The sequence below is a fragment of the Phyllobates terribilis genome, unplaced genomic scaffold (genome assembly GCF_046119375.1).
Source record: "Phyllobates terribilis strain yellow unplaced genomic scaffold, ASM4611937v1 Scaffold_2__4_contigs__length_985480577, whole genome shotgun sequence".
NCBI classification, from domain to species: domain Eukaryota; kingdom Metazoa; phylum Chordata; class Amphibia; order Anura; family Dendrobatidae; genus Phyllobates; species Phyllobates terribilis.
Genome location: NW_027362762.1, coordinates 937,286,461 through 937,313,358, shown reverse-complemented (window position 1 = coordinate 937,313,358; position 26,898 = coordinate 937,286,461). Strand labels below are relative to the sequence as shown.

Here is a 26,898-nt window from a genome sequence, read left to right as displayed (position 1 = left end):
TGTTTGGGCTAAAGAACACAAGGAATGGACATTAGACCAGTGGAAATCTGTGCTTTGGTCTGATGAGTCCAAATTTGAGATCTTTGGTTCCAACCACCGTGTCTTTGTGCGACGCAGAAAAGGTGAACGGATGGACTCTACATGCCTGGTTCCCACCGTGAAGCATGGAGGAGGAGGTGTGATGGTGTGGGGGAGCTTTGCTGGTGACACTATTGGGGATTTATTCAAAATTGAAGGCATACTGAACCAGCATGGCTACCACAGCATCTTGCAGCGGCATGCTATTCCATCTGGCTTGCGTTTAGTTGGACCATCATTTATTTTTCAACAGGACAATGACCCCAAACACACCTCCAGGCTGTGTAAGGGCTATTTGACCAAGAAGGAGAGTGCTGGGGGCTACGCCAGATGACCTGGCCTCCACAGTCACCAGACCTGAACCCAATCGAGATGGTTTGGGGTGAGCTGGACCGCAGAGTGAAGGCAAAAGGCCAACAAGTGCTAAGCATCTCTGGGAACTCCTTCAAGATTGTTGGAAGACCATTTCCGGTGACTACCTCTTGAAGCTCATCAAGAGAAAGCCAAGAGTGTGCAAAGCAGTCATCAAAGCAAAAGGTGGCTACTTTGAAGAACCTAGAATATAAGACATATTTTCAGTGGTTTCACACTTTTTTGTTAAGTATATAATTCCACATGTGTTAATTCATAGTTTTGATGCCTTCAGTGTGAATGTACAATTTTCATAGTCATGAAAATACAGAAAAATCTTTAAATGAGAAGATGTGTCCAAACTTTTGGTCTGTACTGTGTGTGTGTGTGTGTGTGTGTATATATATATATATATATATATATATATATATATATATATACACACACACACACACACATTAGTATATATACTTTCTATTTTATATCACATATTGAATTCTCTTTCTGCTCCATTTTGCCACGTTGTAAGATTTAGGCTTGTGTATATATTGTGCATAATTATGGATGGAATTCGAACACTAGAGGTCGCTGGAGATTAAAAAACGAAGTGAATGATTTTGGGCTGGTATTGTTCGAATGAGAGCAAATCTCTATTTAAAGAAGCACTCCATTCAAAACTTAGTATATTGCAGTCATCCTATTATACAGCACTGTGTACTTACAATTGCTCATTTTGCCTTTCTACCCAGATAATTCTTCTCTTTTCCATTAGGTCTATGACATCACCTGATTAAAAACTGACTAGCTGAATCCTTCTAAGCTCTATATAGAAAAAGGAGGTCAATTTTCTCTGCACAAGTCCTGAGTCACTGCAAAAGTCTATGGTAGGGGGAGGAGGGAGCACCTGGGTCATTAGTTGAAGAGGGGAATCATAAATGCAGGGACAAGAGACTTCCTGTTTCTACATAGAGCAGAGAATAGAGAAGAATTAGCTGGATAGAAAGGCAAAATGAGCAATTGTAAGTACACAGAGCTGTATAATATGATGAAATTCATTATGACTTTTGTGATATTTTTATGCTGTTCTTTTTTTTCAGTTATAGTCATTTTTTGGGCGTACTTTTCATTACCCGGATGTTTTTGGCTAATTTATAATTTTCGACTTTTGAATTGTCACAAAATGTTTGTGCATTGGTACACTAGTACCAAGGTGGAGGACAAAATCTGTCTTTTTTTTTTGCGCCAGCCATTCAAGACTAACTTCAAAAACATACTGAATTTATGAGCCCCAATGGGGTGAGTGATAATGTCTGTGAAGCGCTACGGAATTAATGGCGCTATATAAGTGAGTAAATGAATGTGCATCTTTTTAAAGCTTAATGAAAGGATTTACTTTAAAAAGGTGGAAAAAAAAAAGTTTGTGCCAAATTGACCAACGCCGTGCACCATTTTGACAAATTTGTCCATGTCAAAGATTGCAGCTAGTGATGTCATCACTTAACCCACCCGCTGTTGCTCTCTGCTGCCCCCCTATCGTCCTGACAATTACTCAATTGACCGAGTAACGGTGGATGCCGCAGGCTGTTTCTTCTAATAGGCCAGTTATCAGGAAACTAACAGTGAGCGTATGGTATATGCACCTCCGATTTCAATGCTTGGAATATGTGTATATACCCCCAATATAGTCACTGCGAGCTCCACGATAGGCCAAGTACTACTCGCTGTCACCACCAGTCATGTTTTATACAGGCTGACTGGAGGCCTGCTTCTAGCTCTGATAGCGTATGGCTTCAGGTAATAGAACAAAAGGAATAGAACTGTTAAAAATTTTTTCCATGGCTGCATGTTCACCTGATATGATGGATATTGAGCGTAAAATTAGAATATAAATACACTTTTTTTTTTGTTTGTTTTTTTTAAAACTAAAATTGTAAAGTGGTATGACTGTATAGGTCATTGTCCTCCAATAAAAATTATACCTTTCTTGTAGCCATCCGATAAGTCAGTCCATGGGAAGTATAGCAAAGATGCCACTTGCAAGTCAGGCTGGAAGTGCACTGGGGGCGTGTCAGTGCACTAGGAAGAAGTGCAGGTGCAGTGACACCCCCCAATGCACTTCATGCTCACGGGTTTTATGCTAGTTTTCTCATGACTGGAACATCGGATCTCTACAAAAGAGGTATTATTTTTATCGGAGAACAAGCACCTATACATCCATACCACTACTTTCATATGTAAAGTGTGATGACAGGTTCCCTTTAAGAGTTAGTTGAGCTTTGCATTGACCTATTTACTAAAACATTTGCTTCTTTCCAGACCATTCTAGGCTGGATTCAAGCATGTAGCTTTTTTCAGTTAAGCTTATATTTCCATGCTCCTAAAAATAGTCTTCTAAAATTTCTTAAAGGGAATGTGTCACCAGTTTTTTTTTCCAACTAATCTGAGAGCAGCATGATGTAGACACAAATTCCATCTGATTCCAGCAATGTATCACTTACTGGGCTTCTAACTATAGTTTTTATAAAATTATTGTTTCATCAGTAGAAGATTATCACTAGAGGACTAGTACACCTGCCGCCAGCTAGTCCAACTACGCCCCTACCACTGATTGGCAGCTTTCGGCCTAAACAGAGTGTATACAGAAAGCAGCCAATGAGTGGTGTGGGCGGGGATTATACAGAACTCTGCATTCTGAGATCTGTAGCAGATAAAACAGGGATTGTATCAAAACTGCAGCAAACAGCTCAGTATTTGATACATCATTGGAATCAGGGTCTCTGTCCCTACATCATGCTTCATCATCATCATCATCATCAGCATAAAGCCCGGGGACAGATTCACTTTAACCCCTTCACATCATCCGCCGTACATGAACTGCTTAAGTGAAAAGCGGCTGTATGGTGCAAGCTCACTGGGTGCAGATTATGGCTATGTGTTAAAACAAGAACCTGCCTCTAACAATCTCAGGTGGAACAGAGATCCACCTGCAAATGTTAACCTGTTAAATGCCGCTGTCAAACTCTGACAGCGGCATTTAATACACATCGGCATGAGGGCGTGTCTGTCAGGAAGTTTGTTGCCCTTCTACAGTTTGACCTCTGGTGGACGCTGTTGTTCACTTTAATATTGTACTGCAGTTTCACTCCTTACCACTGGAGGCTGCTGTTGTGTTCTGCAATTGCCCTTTACCAAGATGGTGGATTCTGAATCTATGGAATCCATCTTGTTTCCTGTTTGGGCCTTCTTAAAGCTGCATAGATCTCTCACTCATTGCTTGAGTATTGTGTCTAGCTATTAGCCTAGTTTCAGTCTCCAGCTCCTGAACATTCTTACCCAGACTGTTCTACTCATCTACCGATTGTTTCCTACAACTCCTTGCTATCTCCAAGAACTTATACTACCGCTTGCTGTTCTTGCTTGTGCTCCTTTGGCCACTGGTTTCTAGCAGTACTACGCCAGCATCGTAACAGTGACATTCCATGAGCCCATCAGCGTGCCCTTGACGTGATCGCGTATTACCGACGGGTTGCTATGACAGACGGGGGTCTGGTGAAGACCTCCATGCTTGTCATTACAGAGCTCCTTTGGCCAGTCTTCAAAGGACACTGTGATTTTTGCTTTATGTAGCAATGCTGTGGCATCGCTGTATAAAGCACAAGTGATCGGACTATTGCAGTTTCAAGCCCCCTACGGGGACTAAAATGTACAGTGGAAAGTAAAAAAAAAAAAAAAAAAAAGATTTAAAAAATAAAAAAAACATAAATGTTCAAATCACTGCCCTTTTTTACCCCATTAAAAATTAGATACGTCTTCGCTGTTCTGGTGGTTCTAGAATGGAAACGTATCATCTGTCATTTGCGTAAGTGCTGCAACCTGTCAGTGACTTCTGAGGCCAGAGATTGGCTGCAGTGGTCACTTGAATGTTGGGTGGCATGTCATTAGTGATGAGTGAACGTGCTCAGAAGTTATACAAGTATCTTGTAGTGCTCGAATAATATGTTTGAGTCCCTGCGGCTGCATGGTTTTTGGCTGTTTGACAGCTGAAACATAAGTGGGGATTGCCTGTCTGTAAACAAGCAGCTGCGGGGACTTGACCATATTATCCGAACACTATAAGATACTAGATTAGCCTCCGAGCGCCCTCGCTCATCACTACGTCATCACTGGAACGCCAGCCCATTGTTTTAGTAATATTTTTTATTTTATACCGCAAACAAAATTTCAAATTTAATACATTTTTGGAGAACTGTTTTAACATTTTTTAGTTTTATTTTTGTGAAATTAGTATTTCAATATTTGTTTCTGGCTTTAACGTTGCTCAAAAAATGTTGACCATACACAATGCTAAATAAAACTATAAACCATCCACCAGCAGAATAGTGAGTGCAGCTCTGGAGTATAATACAGGATTTAACTCAGTAATGTAATGTATGTACACAGTGACTGCACCAGCAGAATAGTGAGTGCAGCTCTGGAGTATAATACAGGATGTAACTCAGGATCAGTAATGTAATGTATGTACACAGTGACTGCACCAGCAGAATAGTGAATGCAGCTCTGGAGTATAATACAGGATGTAACTCAGGATCAGTAATGTAATGTATGTACACAGTGACTGCACCAGAAGAATAGTGAGTGCAGCTCTGGAGTATAATACAGGATGTAACTCAGGATCAGTAATGTAATGTATGTACACAGTGACTGCACCAGCAGAATAGTGAGTGCAGCTCTGGAGTATAATACAGGATGTAACTCAGGATCAGTACAGGATCAGCAATATAATGTATGTACACAGTGACTGCAGCAGCAGAATAGTGAGTGCAGCTCTGGAGTATAATACCGGATGTAACTCAGGATCAGTCCAGGATCAGTAATGTATGTACACAGTGACTGCACCAGCAGAATAGTGAGTGCAGCTCTGGGGTATAATACAGGATGTAACTCAGGATCAGTAATGTAATGTATGTACACAGTGACTGCACCAGCAGAATAGTGAGTGCAGCTCTGGAGTATAATACAGGATGTAACTCAGGATCAGTAATGTAATGTATGTACACAGTGACTGCACCAGCAGAATAGTGAATGCAGCTCTGGAGTATAATACAGGATGTAACTCAGGATCAGTAATGTAATGTATGTACACAGTGACTGCACCAGAAGAATAGTGAGTGCAGCTCTGGAGTATAATACAGGATGTAACTCAGGATCAGTAATGTAATGTATGTACACAGTGACTGCACCAGCAGAATAGTGAGTGCAGCTCTGGAGTATAATACAGGATGTAACTCAGGATCAGAAATGTAATGTATCTACACACTGACTGCATCGGCAGAATAGTGAGTGCAGCTCTGGAGTATAATACAGGATGTAACTCAGGATCAGTAATGTAATGTATGTACACAGTGACTGCACCAGCAGAATAGTGAGTGCAGCTCTGGAGTATAATACAGGATGTAACTCAGGATCAGTAATGTAATGTATGTACACAGTGACTGCACCAGCAGAATAGTGAGTGCAGCTCTGGAGTATAATACAGGATGTAACTCAGGATCAGTACAGGATCAGTAATGTAATGTATCTACACACTGACTGCATAGGCAGAATAGTGAGTGCTGCTCTGGAGTATAATACAGGATGTAACTCAGGATCAGTACAGGATCAGTAATGTAATGTATGTACACAGTGACTGCACCAGCAGAATAGTGAGTGCAGCTCTGGAGTATAATACAGGATGTAACTCAGGATCTGTAATGTAATGTATGTACACAGTGACTGCACCAGCAGAATAGTGAGTGCAGCTCTGGAGTATAATATAGGATGTAACTCAGGATCAGTAATGTAATGTATGTACACAGTGACTGCACCAGCAGAATAGTGAGTGCAGCTCTGGAGTATAATACAGGATGTAACTCAGGATCAGTACAGGATCAGTAATGTAATGTATGTACAGAGTGACTGCACCAGCAGAATAGTGAGTGCAGCTCTGGAGTATAATACAGGATGTAACTCAGGATCAGTAATGTAATGTATGTACACAGTGACTGCACCAGCAGAATAGTGAGGGCAGCTCTGGAGTATAATAATTACAGGGTCCTGATGGACAGAGGTTGCCCCTACGTGCCCCTCTGGGTATGAGATGTGGTTAGTATTTCTGTTGGCGGACACTACTTGTGAATGTTGTTCATGTCTCACACTTCGGCTTTTCCATTACAGGAATCACGGTTTCCTTTCCGTCCTATGATTGGATTTAGCAGATTTGCTGCGTTTTGGAGAAATATTTTGCGGAGAGCCCATGCGCCGTCCGCCCTTGCCGTGTTGTGTTAGTCTAATGAGGACACCATGTGTGGCCGCGCCGGCTGCTCGCTGCTACTTGACAGGTGACCGGACCGTTCAGAGGTTGAGGACACTTACAGGAATTGCCAGCGACAAATATTATTGTAGAGAGCAGTTCATCACCCGAGTATCAGTAGCTGTGAATATCGCTCTGGTCTCATTCCTGAGCACATCTGTAATCCCTGGGAGACTTGTGGCCGGCAGGCTGGAAAAGTCTGACATTGGAAAGTTTGTGTTCCTGTAATGGTGGTGGGGGAAGATCTTCAGGAAGATGAGCAACGCCGGTGATCTATCTCCTAACACAAAATTCAGCATTGACCCTTGCATGACTGAGGTATTGTCAATTTATATATATATAAAAAAAAAGTACACCCCATATTCATACATAACACTCTATGGGGAAGGTGAAGGTGCGTCTGACGGCTCCATTTCTATATTACGGCCCGAACAAAACGCAAATCAGGTCCCCCAACATTTTGTACAATTTATAGTATTCGTGACGTCTTGTGTGACTGTGGACACTTTGTGTCAGACCCTCTGCACAACACACACTTTAAGGGGTTGTCCAATATTAAAAAATTATCACTTTTGTCAAAACAGCTCACTCTTCTACAAGAGTCGTATCTAGTGTTGTACTTAATGCTATATACCTGGGACTGATAATACTGGTATAGGGCACATAGTGATTATCACCACACAAGAATAATACACACAGTGATGTTACAGTACAGAGATAATGCACACAGTGATGTCACAGTACATGGATAGTACACACAGTGATGTCACAGTACAGAGATAATACACACAGTGATGTCACAGTACAGAGATAATACACACAGTGATGTCACAGTACATGGATAGTACACACAGTGATGTCACAGTACATGGATAGTACACACAGTGATGTCACAGAACAGAGATAATACACACAGTGATGTCACAGTACAGAGATAATACACACAGTGATGTCACAGTACAGGGATAATAAACAGTGATGTCACAGTACAGGGATAATAAACACAGTGATGTCACAGTACATGGATAGTACACACAGTGATGTCACAGTACAGAAATAATACACACAGTGATGTCACAGTGCTGAGATAATGCACACAATGGTGTCACAGTACAGAGATAATAAACACAGTGATGTCACAGTACAGAGATAATGCACACAGTGGTGTCACAGTACAGGGATAATACACACAGTGATGTCACAGTACAGAGATAATGCACACAGTGATGTCACAGTACAGGGATAATACAGTGATGTCACAGTACAGAGATAATGCAAACAGTGGTGTCACAGTACAGGAATAATACACACAGTGAGGTCACAGTACAGAGATAATGCACACAGTGATGTCACTGTACAGGGATAATACACACAGTGATGTCACAGTACAGAGATAATAAACAGTGATGTCAAAGTACAGGGATAATAAACAGTGATGATGTCACAGTGCAAAGATAATACACACAGTGATGTCACAGTACAGAGATAATACACACCGTGATGTAACAGTACAGGGATAATACACACAGTGATGTCACAGTACAGAGATAATACACACAGTGATGTCACAGTACAGAGATAATACACACAGTAATGTCACAGTACAGAGAATAAACACAGTGATGTCACAGTGCAGAGATAATGCACACAGTGGTGTCACAGTACAGGGATAATACACACAGTGATGTCACAGTACAGAGATAATGCACACAGTGATGTCACAGTACAGGGATAATACACACTGATGTCACAGTACAAAGATAATACACACAGTGATGTCACAGTACAAAGATAATACACAGTGATGTCACAGTACAGAGATTATAAACACAGTGATGTCACAGTACATAGATAATACACACAGTGATGTCACAGTACAGGGATAATACACACAGTGATGTCACAGTACATAGATAATAAACACAGTGATGTCACAGTATAGGGATAATATACAGTGATGTCACAGTACAGGGATAATACACACAGTGATGTCACAGTACAGGGATAATACAAACAGTGATGTCACAGTACAGGGATAATAAACAGTGATGTCACAGTACAGAGATAATACACACAGTGATGTCACAGTACAAAGATAATACACACAGTGATGTCACAGTACAAAGATAATACACAGTGATGTCACAGTACAGAGATAATAAACACAGTGATGTCACAGTACATAGATAATACACACAGTGATGCCACAGTACAGGGATAATACACACAGTGATGTCACAGTACAGAGATAATACACACAGTGATGTCACAGTACAGAGATAATAAACACAGTGATGTTACAGTACAGGGATAATACACACAGTGATGTCACAGTACAGAGATAATACACACAGTGATGTCACAGTACAGGGATAATACACAGTGATGTCACAGTACAGGGATAATAAACAGTGATGTCACAGTACAGAGAATACACACAGTGATGTCACAGTACAAAGATAATACACACAGTGATGTCACAGTACAGGGATAATACACACAGTGATGTCACAGTACAGGGATAATAAACACAGTGATGTCACAGTACAGGGATAATATACAGTGGTGTCACAGTACAGGGATAATACACAGTGATGTCACAGTACAAAGATAATACAAACAGTGATGTCACAGTACAAAGATAATACAAACTGTCACAGTACAGAGATAATAAACAGTGATGTCACAGTACAGGGATAATAAACACAGTGATGTCACAGTACAGGGATAATACACAGTGATGTCACAGTACAGAGATAATACACACAGTAATGTCACAGTGCATAGATAATACACACAGTGATGTCACAGTACAGAGATAATACACATAGTGATGTCACAGTACAGGGATAATACACATAGTGATGTCACAGTACAGGGATAATACACACAGTGATGTCACAGTACAGAGATAATACACACAGTGATGTCACAGTACATAAACACAGTGATGTCACAGTACAGGGATAATACACACAGTGATGTCACAGTACAGGGATAATACACACAGTGATGTCACAGTACAGGAATAATACAAACAGTGATGCCACAGTACAGGGATAATAAACACAGTGATGTCACAGTACAGGGATGATACACACAGTAATATCACAGTACGGAGATAATACACACAGTGATGTCACAGTACAGGGATAATAAACACAGTGATGTCACAGTACAGGGATAATACACACAGTGATGTCACAGTACAGAGATAATACACACAGTAATGTCACAGTACATAGATAATACACACAGTAATGTCACAGTACATAGATAATACACACAGTGATGTCACAGTACAGGGATAATACACACAGTAATGTCACAGTACATAGATAATACACACAGTAATGTCACAGTACATAGATAATACACACAGTGATGTCACAGTACAGGGATAATACACACAGTGATGTCACAGTACAGAGATAATACACACAGTGATGTCACAGTACAGAGATAATAAACACAGTGATGTCACACTGCAGGGATAATACACACAGTGATGTCACAGTAAAAGATATTACACACAGTGATGTCACAGTACAGGGATAATAAACACTGATGTCACAGTACAGAGATAATACACAGTGATGTCACAGTACAGAGATAATACACAGTGATGTCACAGTACATAGATAATACAGTGATGTCACAGTTCAGGGATAATACACACAGTGATGACACAGTGCAAAGGTAATACACACAGTGATGTCACAGTACAGGGATAATACACACTGATGTCACAGTACAAAGATAATACACACAACGATGTCACAGTACAGAGATAATACACACAACGATGTCATAGTACAGAGATAATACACAGTGATGTCACAGTACAGGGATAATAAACACAGTGATGTCACAGTACAGGGATAATACACAGTGATGTAACAGTATAGAGATAATTCACACAGTGATGTCACAGTACAAAGATAATACACACAGTGATGTCACAGTACAGGGATAATACACAAAGTGATGTCACAGTACAGGGATAATACACACAGTGATGTCACAGTACAGGGATAATACACACAGTGATGTCACAGTACATAGATAATACACAGTGATGTCACAGTACAGGGATAATACACACAGTGATGTCACAGTACATAGATAATACACACAGTGATGTCACAGTACAGAGATAATACACATAGTGATGTCACAGTACAGGGAAAATACACACAATGATGTCACAGTACAGGGAAAATACACACAGTGATGTCACAGTACAGGGATAATACACACAGTGATGTCACAGTACCGAGATAATACACATAGTGATGTCACAGTACAGGGATAATACACATAGTGATGTCACAGTACAGGGATAATAAACACAGTGATGTCACAGTACAGGGATAATACACACAGTGATGTCACAGTACAGAGATAATACACACTGATGTCACAGTACAGGGATAACAAACACATTGATGTCACAGTACAGAGATAATAAACAGTGATGTCACAGTACAGAGATAATACACACAGTGATGTCACATTACAGAGATAATAAACACAGTGATGTCACAGTACTGAGATAATACACACAGTGATGTCACATTACAGAGATAATAAACACAGTGATGTCATAGTACAGAGATAATAGACACAGTGATGTCACAGTACAGAGATAATACACACAGTGATGTCACATGACAGATAATAAACACAGTGATGTCACAGTACAGAGATAATACACACAGTGATGTCACAGTACAGGGATAATACACACAGTGATGTCACAGTACAGGGATAATACACACAGTGATGTCACAGTACAGAGATACTAAACAGTGATGTGACAGTACAGGGATAATACACACAGTGATGTCACAATACAGGGATAATACACATTGATGTCACATTACAGAGATAATACACACAGTGATGTCACAATACAGGGATAATACACACAGTGATGTCACATTGCAGAGATAATACACACAGTGATGTCACAGTACAGGAATAATAAACACAGTGATGTCACAGTACAGGGATAATACACACAGTGATGTCACAGTAGAGGGATAATACACACAGTGATGTCACAGTACAGGGATAATACACACAGTGATGTCACAGTACAGAGATAATACACACAGTGATGTCACATTACAGAGATGATAAACAGTGATGTCACAGTACAGAGATAATACACACATTGATGTCACAGTACAGAGATAATACACACATTGATGTCACAGTACAGAGATAATACACACAGTGATGTCACATTACAGAGATAATAAACAGTGATGTCACAGTACAGAGATAATAAACACAGTGATGTCACAGTACAGAGATAATACACACAATGATGTCACAGTACAGGGATAATAAACACAGTGATGTCACAGTACAGAGATAATACACACAGTGATGTCACAGTACAGAGATAATACACACAGTGATGTCACAGTACAGGGAAAATACACACAGTGATGTCACAGTACAGGGATAATACACACAGTGATGTCACAGTACAGGGATAATACACACAGTGATGTCACAGTACAGAGATAATACACACAGTGATGTCACAGTACAGGAATAATTAACACAGTGATGTCACAGTACAGAGATAATACACAGTGATGTCACAGTACAGGGATAATACACACAGTGATGTCACAGTACAGGGATAATACACACAGTGATGTCACAGTACAGAGATACTAAACAGTGATGTGACAGTACAGGGATAATACACACAGTGATGTCACAATACAGGGATAATACACACATTGATGTCACATTACAGAGATAATACACACAGTGATGTCACAATACAGGGATAATACACACAGTGATGTCACATTGCAGAGATAATACACACAGTGATGTCACAGTACAGGAATAATAAACACAGTGATGTCACAGTACAGGGATAATACACACAGTGATGTCACAGTAGAGGGATAATACACACAGTGATGTCACAGTACAGGGATAATACACACAGTGATGTCACAGTACAGAGATAATACACACAGTGATGTCACATTACAGAGATGATAAACAGTGATGTCACAGTACAGAGATAATACACACATTGATGTCACAGTACAGAGATAATACACACAGTGATGTCACATTACAGAGATAATAAACAGTGATGTCACAGTACTGGGATAATAAAACAGTGATGTCACAGTACAGAGATAATAAACGCAGTGATGTCACAGTACAGAGATAATACACACAATGATGTCACAGTACAGGGATAATAAACACAGTGATGTCACAGTACAGAGATAATACACACAGTGATGTCACAGTACAGAGATAATACACACAGTGATGTCACAGTACAGGGAAAATACACACAGTGATGTCACAGTACAGGGATAATACACACAGTGATGTCACAGTACAGGGATAATACACACAGTGATGTCACAGTACAGGGATAATACACACTGTGATGTCACAGTACAGAGATAATACACACAGTGATGTCACAGTACAGGAATAATTAACACAGTGATGTCACAGTACAGGGATAATCTCCGAGGGATTTTAATTGTTATTATTGTGTTTCCTGCACCCTTACTGTATACTCTGTCTCTTGAGTAATTGGTGATTTACTAACTATGAAATGCTTGTTACATACAGAATTTACAAGCAAATAAGAACCTAATGGGGCCTTTACATTGCATGATAATCGTGAACGAACATAGTTCTAACCGTTCGCTTCACAATTATCTTGCTGTGTAAACAGGCTGACGATCACCCGATGAATGAGCAAAACGTTTGTTCATTAGGTGCCCATCATTCGCTTTGGTTTGCCTGTTCATACAATCTTTTAAATACCAAATTAGATTTTTGGTAGTTGTGCTATTTTTGCAGACAGATCACGGACTCTTTGTTGCGGATCAAGCTCACCAATGCAAGTCAATGGCCCGGTGAAAATAAAAGAATGCAACGTGGATGTCATCTCTATTTTACTCTTCAATGCGTCCAAGCACCTAAAGAATTTTGTTTTTCAAACAAGAAAAATGGATACGACAATGATTGTAAAGTATTACACACCGACCAAAGATGGGTCCAGCACACTGAAAAAAAACACGGACAGTTTTTCATGCATGAGAAAGAAAAAACTATGCAAATTTTCTTTTCAGAGAAGAAGAGGACTTGAACTCTAATGTCACTTATTGGAAATATCAATCCAAAAAGTCAATATCGACCCATTACCGAGCCTTTCCACATGACTTAGGATAAAATCTCAATTTGCAAACGAGTGTTTCGGGGTATTGCCCCCTCCTCAGTGCAAAGCACAAGATCTGATTTGTCTGTATAAGAGGCCTCTGACTGGGGTTTAAGGGGTGACGTTTCTCTTTGTGGAGAGTAACATGAAAGTGTAAGGAGACTTAAGGGCCGTGCAATGCTCTTCATAAATCTCCTTACCCTGGCATGCCACTCTCCACAAGCAGAAATGTTACCCATTAAACCAAAGTCAGAGGCCTCTTATACAGACAAATCAGATCTTGTGTTTTGCACTGAGGAGGGGCAACACCCTGAAACAAGTGTCTTTAAATTGAGTTTCTTTTTTGGCTTTTATCTTAAGTCATGTGCCAAGACTCGTTGAATTCCATTTTTGTGAATTTTTCGGTTAAGTTTATTAGAATAAATAACCCAGATGGCAGATAAGTAGTCTGTCCGGGGTTTATTCCCAGCAGGACGCTCGGATATTCGATGTAACCGCACATCCAGAATGTAATTACAGGCTACAGCAGGGGATTCCCATAAACCGCACGTGGATGGGAACCTGACAGGAGCTGATATGATACAGACACATGGTCCTCTGCCAATGTGATCGCCGGCCTTACTATCCATGAAGGGGCTCACCGCATGGAGCTCCCCGGCCCGTCCATCCACAGGTCATGCTTTTCAGTCGCACGCCGGCTCTCGGCACGGAGAACTGCCTTGTGTTAATTGGTGTTACATCATTCCGCACGATCCTCTTTTCCGGGGGCTTGGACTTCATTATAACACTCATCAATCATGTTGTTTTTTTTTAGTAGAAAAGCAGATATTTCTGTAATGTAATATTCCTACTATAAAATCAGGAAAAGTCATAAAAAACGGAGACATTATCAGCAAAAACAAGACTAGGGGGCCGTCATCCCGCTATCCCGGACCCCTGAAAAGAAAATCTAATCCATTCTCCTCTTTAATTGGCTGAGCCAATTAACCCATTTATGATTCTTCTGACTGATATTTTTATTTTTATTTGTGTTTTTTTTAAGCTTAAAGTGACTATAAAAAAAGTAAAAAAAAGCATAACGCCCAATTCTCACCTCCGCTGATCCTTCCGATGTTCTGGTTCTGATGCTCCTTGGTCCCATATTTAGTCACTGGCTGCTGACCCGTCCCAGCTAGTGATTGACTGGGAGCTATGGCTTTATGGGGGTGTTTTTTTTTGCTATTTAAAATATGTTGATTTTTGGGGTTTATACGACTTTTAGATCCGAAAGAGTGAAAAACAGTCGTTTTGGCATTGCCTTTTACAATGAGATAATTTTGTCATTTGGGGCAATATTGATGAAGTTTTTCCAAGTATGTTTGTTTTTGTTTTTTTGTTTATTTTTTCTATTTAAAAAATGTTGATTTTTGGGGTTTATATGATTTTTAGATCCGAAAGAGTGAAAAACAGTCGTTTTGGCGTTGCCTTTTACAATGTGATCATTTTGTCATTTGGGGCAATATTGATGAAGTTTTTCCAAGTATGTTTGTTTTTGTTTTTTTGTTTATTTTTTCTATTTAAAAAATGTTGATTTTTGGGGTTTATATGATTTTTAGATCCGAAAGAGTGAAAAACAGTCGTTTTGGCGTTGCCTTTTACAATGTGATCATTTTGTCATTAGGGGCAATATTGATGCAGTTTTTCCAAGTTTTTTTTTTTTTTCTCTCTAAACTTTACTTTAGATTAATGGAAATCAACTAAATGAAAAACTGCCAATCACAGTGCAGTTTTTATTTGGCGTCTATGGCCATCCAAGGGGGATTTTCTGTTAGACATTTTTCACTACTTATTTTTCTTACTTTATTTGCAATTTTCTTTTTAACCCCACTGTCAGGAAAATGTTCTTCCATGTTTGCCTGACATAGATGTTCACCCGCCTCCCTTACTCCCCTCACCACTTGTCAGCACCGAGCTGTCCCATTTTGCTCAGCACAAAAGCCCCAATTAACACATACCTGAGAAACAGCTTATGCAAACAATACCAGCCAAGGAGTGTTATAACTTCATTAGGAAGCAAGCATCTTGTCTCTGAAAGACGCAGGATGTAATTAAAACGCTGGCTTTCACTAATTTGCATGTAACCGTGAGGCTGCTTCCCGAGCCTCAAAGGGAAATTTGCAGGCATGCTGACTCCGATATGAACTACGAAATATTGTGAGTTCCATACGTCCGACATTAACGGGACCCCTATGTTTAGTGACCAAATCAGCCCAGGAATGTATAGGTAGTTTTCCAGGGCTGTAAGCAAAATCAGGGAGCTGTAGCGCAAAAACACCAGAATAGCAGACTGCAGCTATGTGATGTGTGATCTCTAAATAAAGATAAATCATAAGGGAAAAAAGGGCGTCGTTTGCAGGCTTCTGCGACCAACGAGCAAAGAGTTATCGCCGAAGTTAGGGTTTTTAATAAAAAAAATGGACAGGCTGGAGACCGGCCCACATGATGTCACCACAAGGGGCGTGTGGGTAAATCTCCTCTTAGGTATAAGAGAACTCATGGACAGTACAGAAGCACTCATTGCCAGGGGGGAATAAGAATTATAAGCAACGGGTCCTGTTCAATAACAGCATAATCCAACTGGGGAGCCCCTCCTCCACCTATATTGAATCGTCTCCGCATGCGGGTTATCAAGCGCTTTTCCAAGTGATTTTAGCACCACTTGGAAAAGTGCTTTACAACTTGTTCACACTATATAAATCCATGCAACCGGCATGGATTTATAGTAGTGTGACCAAGTTAGTTAAAAAAAAAAGAATAAGAATGGTAAAAAAAAAAATAAAAATTTTATGCTTACCTGCCGATGTCCTCCCGGTGTTTTCTCCGCTCCTTCCGGGGTCTTGGGCGGCTCGCGGTGGTGTGAAGGACCTGCGGTGACGTCATTGAGTCATGTGTCAGGTCACATGACTCAATGACGTCATGGCAGGTCCTTCACAACAACGCGACCCATACAGCAGACCAGACGGAGGGGAGAAAACACCGGGAGGACATCAGAAGGTAAGTTTAATCTTTATTTTTTATTTTAAATTCTTTTTTTAACAGGTTCTATGGTACCCGGGTCTGGAGGAGATTCTCCTCTTCTCCAAACCCGGGTACCATCCGCACATAGAAACGCATAATATCAGTTTGTACAAATGTACTGACACGGATATTATGCGTTTCAATGCAAGCCAATGGCGGCAATTACGCTGCGTGTCCGCAAAATTAATGAACATGCTGCGTATTTTTCCGCAATGATAATCCGCAGCGGAAATTCCCGCAGCATGTGCACAGCACATGTGGATTATCATTGAGGACTATGGGGCACGTATTGCCAAGCGTTTTTTAAGAGTTTTCGCTGCCGAAATTCCGCGGCAAAAACGCTTGAAAAACGCATAGTGTGCACGCAGCCTCACACTGACTTTTTTTAAGGCAGTCAAAAACAATATATTTTTGAAGCAGGAAACACTCCTATTTTCAGGAGTTTTTTTGAGGAGTTTTTCTTTTCTTGAAGAGATTTTGAAGATTTTTTTTTTCCCTGAAGCTTTTTCCTTGCAGCCCTTGGACACTGCCTAGTTTGGAGAGAGTTTGCTTGATGATCATTTGCAAAGAAAAAAAAACCCCTCCTAAAAGCACTGAGTGTGAACAGAGACAAAAGATGTTTTCCACGTATAGACTTCTTGACTTTTATCTGCTAATGCTATGTTAAAATAATGAAATCATGTAGTACTCACCCTTCCGTGGTCCAGCTTTGTCTCTCCGCTCCTGCTCTTTTCTTTGTATACTGGCTGCAGTGGTGACATTAAGACTATTGCGCAAATCACCGCTGCAGCCAGTCACTGAGCTCAGTGGCTCTTCTCATGTAGATGGCATGAGTTGCTGAACTCAGTGATTTGGCTGCAGCGGTGATGTGCAGTGTACTCATGATGTCACCGCTGCGGCCAAAACGTAGCTGCAGAGAGTCGGCGCTAGACCCGTTGAGGATGAGTACTATCTGATATTATTATTACACAAATTATATTATTGTATTCTGGCCAAAAGTCTATTATATATAGTCTAGTGGAAAACCCCTTTAATGCCCCTTTAGTAGCCATTTTAAAAATATTTATTGGTGATAATTAAGAGGTTAAAGAGATTGCCCCTTACAAAGAAAACCCTTTTATCGGTGCCCTATTAAAGAATATGGCCATTTTAGAGGGCGGTCCCCGTGCCGATCTCAGACTACCTTCCTTTCCCCCACAGTAAACCAGAGCAGAGGGTGCCGGCCTGTCCATGAATCACTGAGTACTGCGATGACTGACTGCAGTAACACATTTCATATGTGAGACCCACTCCGATCATTTGGTTGTCACCCAGCTTTATTTGAAGCGGTCTCAAGTAAAAATGCCCTAATGAGGCACTTGCATTAGAATTTATTTATTTATTTTATTCACTTACATAGACCGCCATTTATTCCACAGCGCTTTACAGACATGACGGGCACTATCCCCCATTGGGGCTCACAATCTAGATTCCCTATCAGTATGTCTTTGGAGTGTGGGAGGAAACTGGAGAACCCGGAGGAAACCCACACAAACACGGGGAGAACATACAAACTCCTTGCAGATGTTGTCCTTGATGGGATTGAACCCAGGACCCCAGTGCTGTAAGGCTGCAGTGCTAACCACTGAGCCACCGAGAATAGTTTGAGTCTCTGAAATGGGTTTTCCAGTTTTGTACAAAAAAAAAAATCTGAGAGGTACATGTGATTGTCTCCGATACAGACAATGCTCTGTGAGCTGAATACATCAGCAGATGCTCTAATCGGTGCCGACAATGCTCTGTGAGCTACTAGTCTATAGTAGCACTACGGATGCCGGCAGGTAGGAGAAAGCTCTCAAGCTCTTGTCCAGTGGCCATGGTCTTCCAACATGGTCACTGGACCAGGGTTCTGCAAATTTCTAGTTTTAGGTTAAGTGCATACGTAGCGTTTTTGATGCGTTTTCGCTGCGGTTTTCCCGCTCGGAAACGCCGCGAAAACACATCAAAAACGATCTGCCAGCTATTTCAATGGTAATCCTGATGTGCTGTACACATGATGCGGAAATTTCTGCTCAGGATTACCATTGTGGAAAAAAACACAGCATGTCCATTGTTCGGGCGTTTCCGCCATGAATTCGCGCCCATTGACTTGTATTGAACCGCAGCAAATCCGCAGGTATAATATTTATACTTGTGGATTTGCTGCGTTTCAATTAAAGCCAATGGACGCAAATTCGTGGCGGAAACGCGGTGCTGGTTGTACCAGGGTCAGGAGAGGAGGACTACTACTCCTCTCATCCAATCGCCACTCCCGCTGATAACAGCAAGAGCTGCGTGGCTGGGGGGAGCAGTAGTCTCCTCAGCCAAGCTGGCATGCCCGCGGTGGTAAAACAAGAAAAATAAAGTAAAAATTAAAAAAAAAAACACTATACTCACCTGTCTGGTGTCCTCCTGATCCTGGTCCTCGGCGATGTTCTCCTCCTGGCGGCCGGCGGTACACTGCAGGGAGCGCGCTCGCTCCCAGCAGTGTACTGCTCTGCCAGGACCTGCGGTCACGTGAGCGATCAGCTGATCGCTCACGTGACCTCACCGTGGGAACATTCTGAAGAATGTTCCTATGGTGGTGAGCTCACAGGGGCTGATCAGCTGATCTTCAGCTGATGAACCCCAGTGACCTCCTGCAGCAGCAATGTACACTGAAAGGAGTGATTTTACCCTCCTATCAGTATACATTGCTGTCTTCTACAGCAGTGACATCAGTGATTGCTGATGTCACTGCTGTAGAAGTGACCTGGATCGCCGAGGGACAATCGTGACGGAATCGTGGTCTGCGTCGTGACGGTGGACAGGTGAGGGATATGGTTGTTTGTTTTTTTTACTTTTTTTTCAGAAGACTGAGGGCGGACATAGTACAATAAAAAAAATTTAAAAAAATGTAAACCATGTGTTTTTTATTTAATTAAAATACTTTATTCCGGTCGTGTTTTTTATTGAAAAGGCCGCGATAACTTTACTACGCAGTTAGTAATGGGGGTGTCTTATAGACGCCCTCCATTACTAACCTGGGCTTCACTTCAGCCGTCAATACAAGGCTGACGGGAACCCCATTACCCCACTCGCCACCGCTACAGGGCAGTGGGAAGAGTGGAGCCTTCCCTGGCTATTAATATCAGCCCGCAGCTGTCTGTTTTAGCCTTTTCTGGTTAGATTTTATAGGGGGACCCCACGTCAATTTTTTTCTGGGATCCCCTGTAATCTAACCAGTAAAGGCTAAACAAACCGCTTTGGGCTGATATTAATAGCCAGGGAACATTTTTGGCTAATGGCCTCTTCCCCGGCTACTAATATCAGCCCACAACGGTCGGCTTTCCCTCTGCTGGTTATAAAGATGACGCGGGAGCCCAAGCCATTTTTTTATTTAAATTTTAGGCTCTGTGCCCACAATCCAGACGTAGCAGCGCTTTGGACGCATATTTTTTGCTGCGTCCATTCTATTAAACGCAGGTAAATCCACATGTGTTCACTGAACCATGCGTATTTACTGCATTCAATACTTTCTAGTGGTCAAATTTATGTTGCGGAGACTAGTGACTCCACAAGAGAATTTGACATGATGCTGTCCTGAAAGACGCTCCACATGTCAGTGTCTGTCCACGGGTGATCCGCAGCCTCAGATGCATGCATAGTGGACATGGGATTTCTAGAGATCCCATCCACGATGCTGTAACATCTGGATGCTGCGGTTTTGACTCTGTATAAACACCCAGCGTCAAACCTGCAGCGGGTCCTGATTGTTGCGATGTACCCAAACTCACCCGCAACATGTAAATTTCTGTAGCGGACACGCTAGTCTCCGCTGCAGATTTTGACTGATTGAAGTGTCATTATATGCGGTGGATTCACATGTACCGACAACAAAAGTGCAGCATTAGAACACCGCGTTTTGGACGCTGGAAAAATACGCTGAATCCAAAGCGCTGCTGAGTGCTGATCGGGGGGTGACGTAGCGGCTAACGAAACAGCTGTGAGCTGTTAATAATAGCATGGGACCATGTTTGCAAATGGCACCTTCCCAGGTTAAAAATAGCTGCTCACAGCAGCCGCATAAATTACATGAATGGAAATGCTAATGAAAATTGGGCAAATTAGTTTAGCTGACACCTAGCTCTTTTGTTTGGTGATGACAAGGTGTCAATCAGACCCATTCATCACCAAACCAAATTAAAGTAAAGTACAGAGTTAAATAAACACACAGACACAGAGCAAACACTTTGTTTGAAATACAACAGACACATTCTTTAATCATTTAAATTAACCAATATACTCACCCCAGTTCTGATGGTAATGCAAGGGTTAAAGCATTGTCCCACCAAATAACTTTATTTAGCTCCAAAAAGCATTCATTGATGTACAAAAGCGCTTCAAAAAACGCATAAAAAAAGCGGAAAAATCGTGGCAAAACCGCACGGTTTTTCCGCAGCGTTTTTCCTGCCAAGGAGATGCAGAAACGCTCAGGAAATTTCTGCTTCAAATCCTGAACGTGCACACATAGCCTATTGCTTGGAAAATCACTCTTGGCTGCAGCTTTGCAGCTGTACATCAGCAGCTGCACCAATCATTACCTTGCTACAATGTATCAGTCTGGCATTTGGGATGTTTAGCTCACAGAGCATTGTCTATACTGGATACAATTGTATCCACTTCTCAGCTGAGAGCAGGACTAGTTATGTACAGGATTACTGCCCTTGAATGGAACCAAGAGCATTTTCGTTCACTGACATAAAGCAGAGATCCTAAAAAATGGTTAGAAATTAAAACGTAAACTGTTTTAGAAGTTAGTGTTTTAAAGTAAAATGTATAAAAGTTATTTTCAATTCCCTTCTGCCTGAGCAATAAGCCCCTTCCGCTTAAGTTACCGGAGATATGTTGTGTCTCTCGTGTAGGACGATTACCCTGATGTTCTCCAGTGGATTAAATCAAGGAGAAACAAAAATGGATTGATAAAATCTAGCAAGATGTCTCTGAAAATCTGCGAGTCCCCGCAGCACGAGATGGACGTCACTCCATCTCTAGCTCCTCTCATCACCGGAGAAGAAAGCTTCGAGTCTGAGGACTTCCACCTGGACAGATATCGGGAGAATCTCCAAACCGAAAAGCTTGGTAAAGCCATACTGTTCACAGAAGTCACCACCTCCACATTCAACCTTCTTGACGGGTAAGTGCAACCTGAAGAGAAACCATGAATGCAGTAGTGTTGTCCATAATCAATGTCAACTATTTTTTGTCTACGCTCAATGTGTCTTTCCAATGAACCAAAAACTTGTTTGGGCAACCCTGTTTTCTGTTTTTCCGGATGTAGACCTACTTAGGTGAAGTTGATAACTTGGAGTCGCACTCATGCGATCCTATGGGGGGACTCTCCTCTGTTATCTCAATGTTCCTTTTATATTTCAGAACCCTGCTTATTGGCCACCAAACTGGTTAATTGCAATATGTCCAACCCTTTAACGAGCTTTGCCATGTGACTTAGGATGTTGAAGCAGAGTCTACTCCATCTGTCAGCTGTTTTGGGTTTCTTGACTTCTAGGTCATTGTTTCACCAAGTGTTTGGCTGTTGATCTAGGTCTACTGATTCTCCTTGTGTCCTCCATACTTCATGGTCAACCAAGCAACTTTCAGCCGAGATCTTCTGCTTTTGGTCTTCATACAAAAATTTTCGGATTAGTGATGGGGACTCGTCCACTCTACTAGTCACTGCTTTAATACTTGATGTATGGACAGATCCTGGTGCTTATGTCTTCGTTATCACTGCGTTTACTGTAGAACTTAACATACGTTAGTAATCATATTTGCAGGGCAACGCGTCTTCTTTTCTATCACCGAAAATATTGGCCGATTTTCATGGAGGCCTCTGGGGTTCAGGGAATAATGGGTTGGTTAGAGCGGCGTATCTCTGCTGGGTTTATAAATGCAGGGTTGAGATTCGACTTGACAAGTTGGACGTCTTCCTCTCTTTCTTTCTCATCTTTTTGCCGACTTGAATACAATTGAGAAATTTTAGTGTTTTTTTGAAATACTGTTTGAAATAAAGAAGAGGCGATGATGGTGAAGCTCTGACTTTCTGCTTTATACAATTTATTTCTGACTTATTTTTCTCTTACCATTCTGGATGAGATTTCTCTTACCATATTCCTGACCATAGGGGGCACTATTATTGGAAATAGACCTTCTTGCTCAGAGCAGACTTCGCAATGTACATTATCCAGTCTGGGGTGAGAGTAAAAACTGGTTAAATAAAATATGAAGCCTGTTTATTAATCTGATCCATGATGGAAGTTTGAGCTTAATCAGTTATAAAATGAGCCATACATTTCATGGTGACTTGCCGTTTTTTGGATCCTGGGACAAAGTCAATTCCCACCTTTGGGACCCTGATTTCTCTCCAAACCGCCCCTCTTAATACACAGGTAGCACAAATAATTTACAGTTTGTTTTGTTCTTACTTATTCCCATCTTGTTCACATAACTATTGTGTGTACTAACAGCAGGGATATAAGGAACGGGCATGTTGGATTTCAACATGCCCAATCTTTTACTCCTGCAGGAGACAATTTGCTACAAGAAGTGTCTGGTGCTAAACTGAAAGTGTATGTTCGGAGGCAGAGGTGTTGCTCAGAAGCTATTGTAAGTCTATGGGCAGCTTTTACTTTGGCAGATTTCTGCCCATAATGAGCACTGATCGACGATATAACTAGTGGATCGGCGTTTGTTTAAAGGCACAGGAAAGAACGATTATTGATACAATATTTCGATCCCCTTATAGTACCCGTACAGTCCTCTATTTTTCAGAGAGACATCCTGTCGATAATCACCCGATCAGCTGATGAATGATCATTAATACAATAGTTCTGTCTCCAGACAGTCCTCAATTTCCCCAGAGAGACATCCCTTCGGCTGGTGAACGACCATTAATACAATAGTTCTGTCCCCATACAGTCCCCATACAGTTCTCTGTTTTTCAGAGAGACATCCAGCTGTCAATCACCCGATCAGCTGATGAATGATCATTAATACAATAGTTCTGTCTCCACACAGTCCTCAATTTCCTCGGAGAGACATCCCGTCGGCTGATGAATGACCATTAATACAATAGTTCTACAGTCCTCTATTTCTCCGGAGAGATGTCCTGTCTACAATCATCTGATGAATGATCATTGATACAATTGTTCTGTCCCAATACAGTCTTCTATTTCCCCAGAGAGACATCCTGTCGACAATCATGCGATCAGCTGATGAATGACCATTAATACAATAGTTCTGTCCCTATACAGTCCCCATACAGTCCTCTATTTCCCCGGAGAGATGTCCTGTCGACAATCACGCAATCAGCTGATGAATGTTTATTAATACAATCGTTCTGTCCCCATACAGTCTTCTATTTCCCCGGAGAGACATCCTGTCGACAATCATCTGATGAATGATCATTAATACAATAGTTCTGTCCCCATACAGTCTCCACACAGTCCTCAATTTCCCTGGAGAGACGGCCTGTCAACAGTCACGCGATCAGCTGATATATGATCACTAATTCAATAGTTCTGTCCCTATACAGTCCCCATGCAGTCCTCTATTTCCCCAGAGAGACATCCTGTCAACAATCACGCGATCAGCTGATGAATGATAATTTTTACAATAGTTCTGTCCACATACAGTCCCCATGCAGTCCTCTATTTCCCCAGAGAGATGTCCTGTCGACAATCTCGCGATCAGCTGATGAATGATAATTAATACAATCGTTCTGTCCCTATACAATCCCCATACAGTTCTCTATTTCCCTGGAGAGACGTCCTGTCGACAATCACACGATCAGCTGATGAATGATCGATCATTTGCTCGTTCCTTTGTTTGCTTTTATTCTTAAGTTTCATGATAGCTAGTGAAATCTCTCATTGTCTTCTCTTGCCTGAGGAGGTATCTTAGAATAAGTCTGTGTAGCCTGGAGAAGAAGTCTTTTGTTAAACCACCTAAAGTACTAAGAACAGCAGTGCTCTCTTGGGTAACCAACTATGGATGATCCAATCAATTCTAAACAAATCAAATTTGTTTAAAATGTCCCCAAATTTGTGGATTCTAGTGTATCCAAATTTTGAGGGGGAATTCAGCTATTTGGCCAGGGAGAAGGACGCGCGTCATGACTTTAAAACTTGCATCGAGACCTTGACGGCAAAGGTAGAAGAGTAGACCGGAGAAGAGTGAGTGCCTTAGATTGCTGGCGGACAACCAGCTGGGAACGGAGGTGACAGGGACTGATGAGTGGCTAGATGAGTGTGATTTTTTTTATAAGAATTTTTAAGCACTTCTCAGCCAATCCGTATATTATACTTTGGGGTCTGGAGTTAAGTTGGGGCAAATTGATTAGTAGGACATGGTCCATCGGCCTCATCAGTATTCTGTACCCGCTGGCCTGTAGCCCAGAGCGCCGCCTCCTACCTCCCATCATCCACAACTCTTTTTATTGATTAGCCGGCCTGGCTCGAAGACGCATACGTGTTACACCTCAACGATAACATTGCACAAGGCCGGTTAATCAAAAGAAAAGCCGCGGATGCCAGGAGGTAGGAGGGGATTCTCAGGGCTCCCATCTAGTGGCCACGAATTATTGGTGAGTCCTGTCAACCGGCCGAATTTGATTTTTTGCTCATTCGCCAATTCTCGATTCGGGTCGGAATCTGTCGCCCATTTGGATACATTACATAAATTGATTCTCTTTTTGTTTTCTCTGGATTGGCAAATGATCAAATTGAGAAAATATTTTGCTTTTCTCTAGTAACCAACCAAGGAAAAAAACTTTTTTTTTTTAATATCGAGAGTGAGTGCCCCCATAATATAGTCATCATAGGTACGGCCAGGCCAGTTTGAGATCATAACATTTCTGCCTTTTCTCCCCTTCGTGTATTCTTTCCGCAGCGCTAATGAGGACACTTAGAAGCCTATGCAGATCCTGACCGCAGAACAAGTCAAATCCTGCCAACAATAATACAACATATATATATTAATATGTAAAACATCAACAGAGACCATCTGGAGATCTAATGAATAATCAAGGGATTCCAAATTAAACTATAGATTTTTTTCCTCCCTAGCTCTGAATCTTTAGGACAACACTGTCAAATTCAATTTAGTCAGTCCCGGCCTAGAATCCATTTTTCAAACTTTCTATGACAAGACTAATCGCTTCCACCTGTTGTTTGACTCGGAGCCTTGACTGGCATCTTACCAGTCGGGGTGGAAACATATACACTCCGACTCTTATTAGACTCCGGCTGTTTCTCCACTGTGAGCTCATTCAGCCATTAAATTAATTCCATCCCGTTTTTTTTTTTTTTTTCTCTTTTTTTGCTGTGATTTTTTTTTTTTGGACTTCTGTATATATTGTATAGATTTATGTGTAGGTAGATGGTAGATAGATTTTTGTTGGCTTCGTTCTCGAGAGTGGAACTGTAAGAGTCGGCAAAGTACCAGAAAACTATCTCTTCTTTCTTTGGCGGGGCTTTGCAATTTGACACATCATTACGAGCGGTCACTAAATCGATGACTAATTTGAACATGACACGTTCCTAATTGCTTCATGTGTCTGAAAGCCTCACTTTGTCATTGTCTCCATCCTAACGTTTATGGAGCACGAGGAGATGAAAGCCTCAATAGTGGAGGAATGTGGCCGGTAAGAATGAGTGGACCTCTTAGTGATACATTATACAGAGTGGAGAATTTTTTTTACCTGTCTTTTTATTTGTTTTTTAAAAAAATTATATATGTATTTATATTCTACATATGTATGTGTGTATATATATATATATAT

At 41.2% G+C, this 26,898-nt stretch overlaps 1 protein-coding gene across 3 annotated transcripts in view; it reads left to right on the top strand.

Annotated features, from left to right (window-relative positions):
* Positions 1-26,898, top strand: part of HLCS (holocarboxylase synthetase) — a 159,914-nt gene that overhangs the window by 50,404 nt on the left and 82,612 nt on the right. For all 3 annotated transcript variants that reach the window (XM_073668391.1, XM_073668392.1, XM_073668393.1), the window contains one exon: positions 21,983-22,254. In XM_073668391.1, the coding sequence (XP_073524492.1) occupies positions 21,983-22,254 (272 nt within the window). The remainder of the gene's footprint in view (positions 1-21,982; positions 22,255-26,898) is intronic.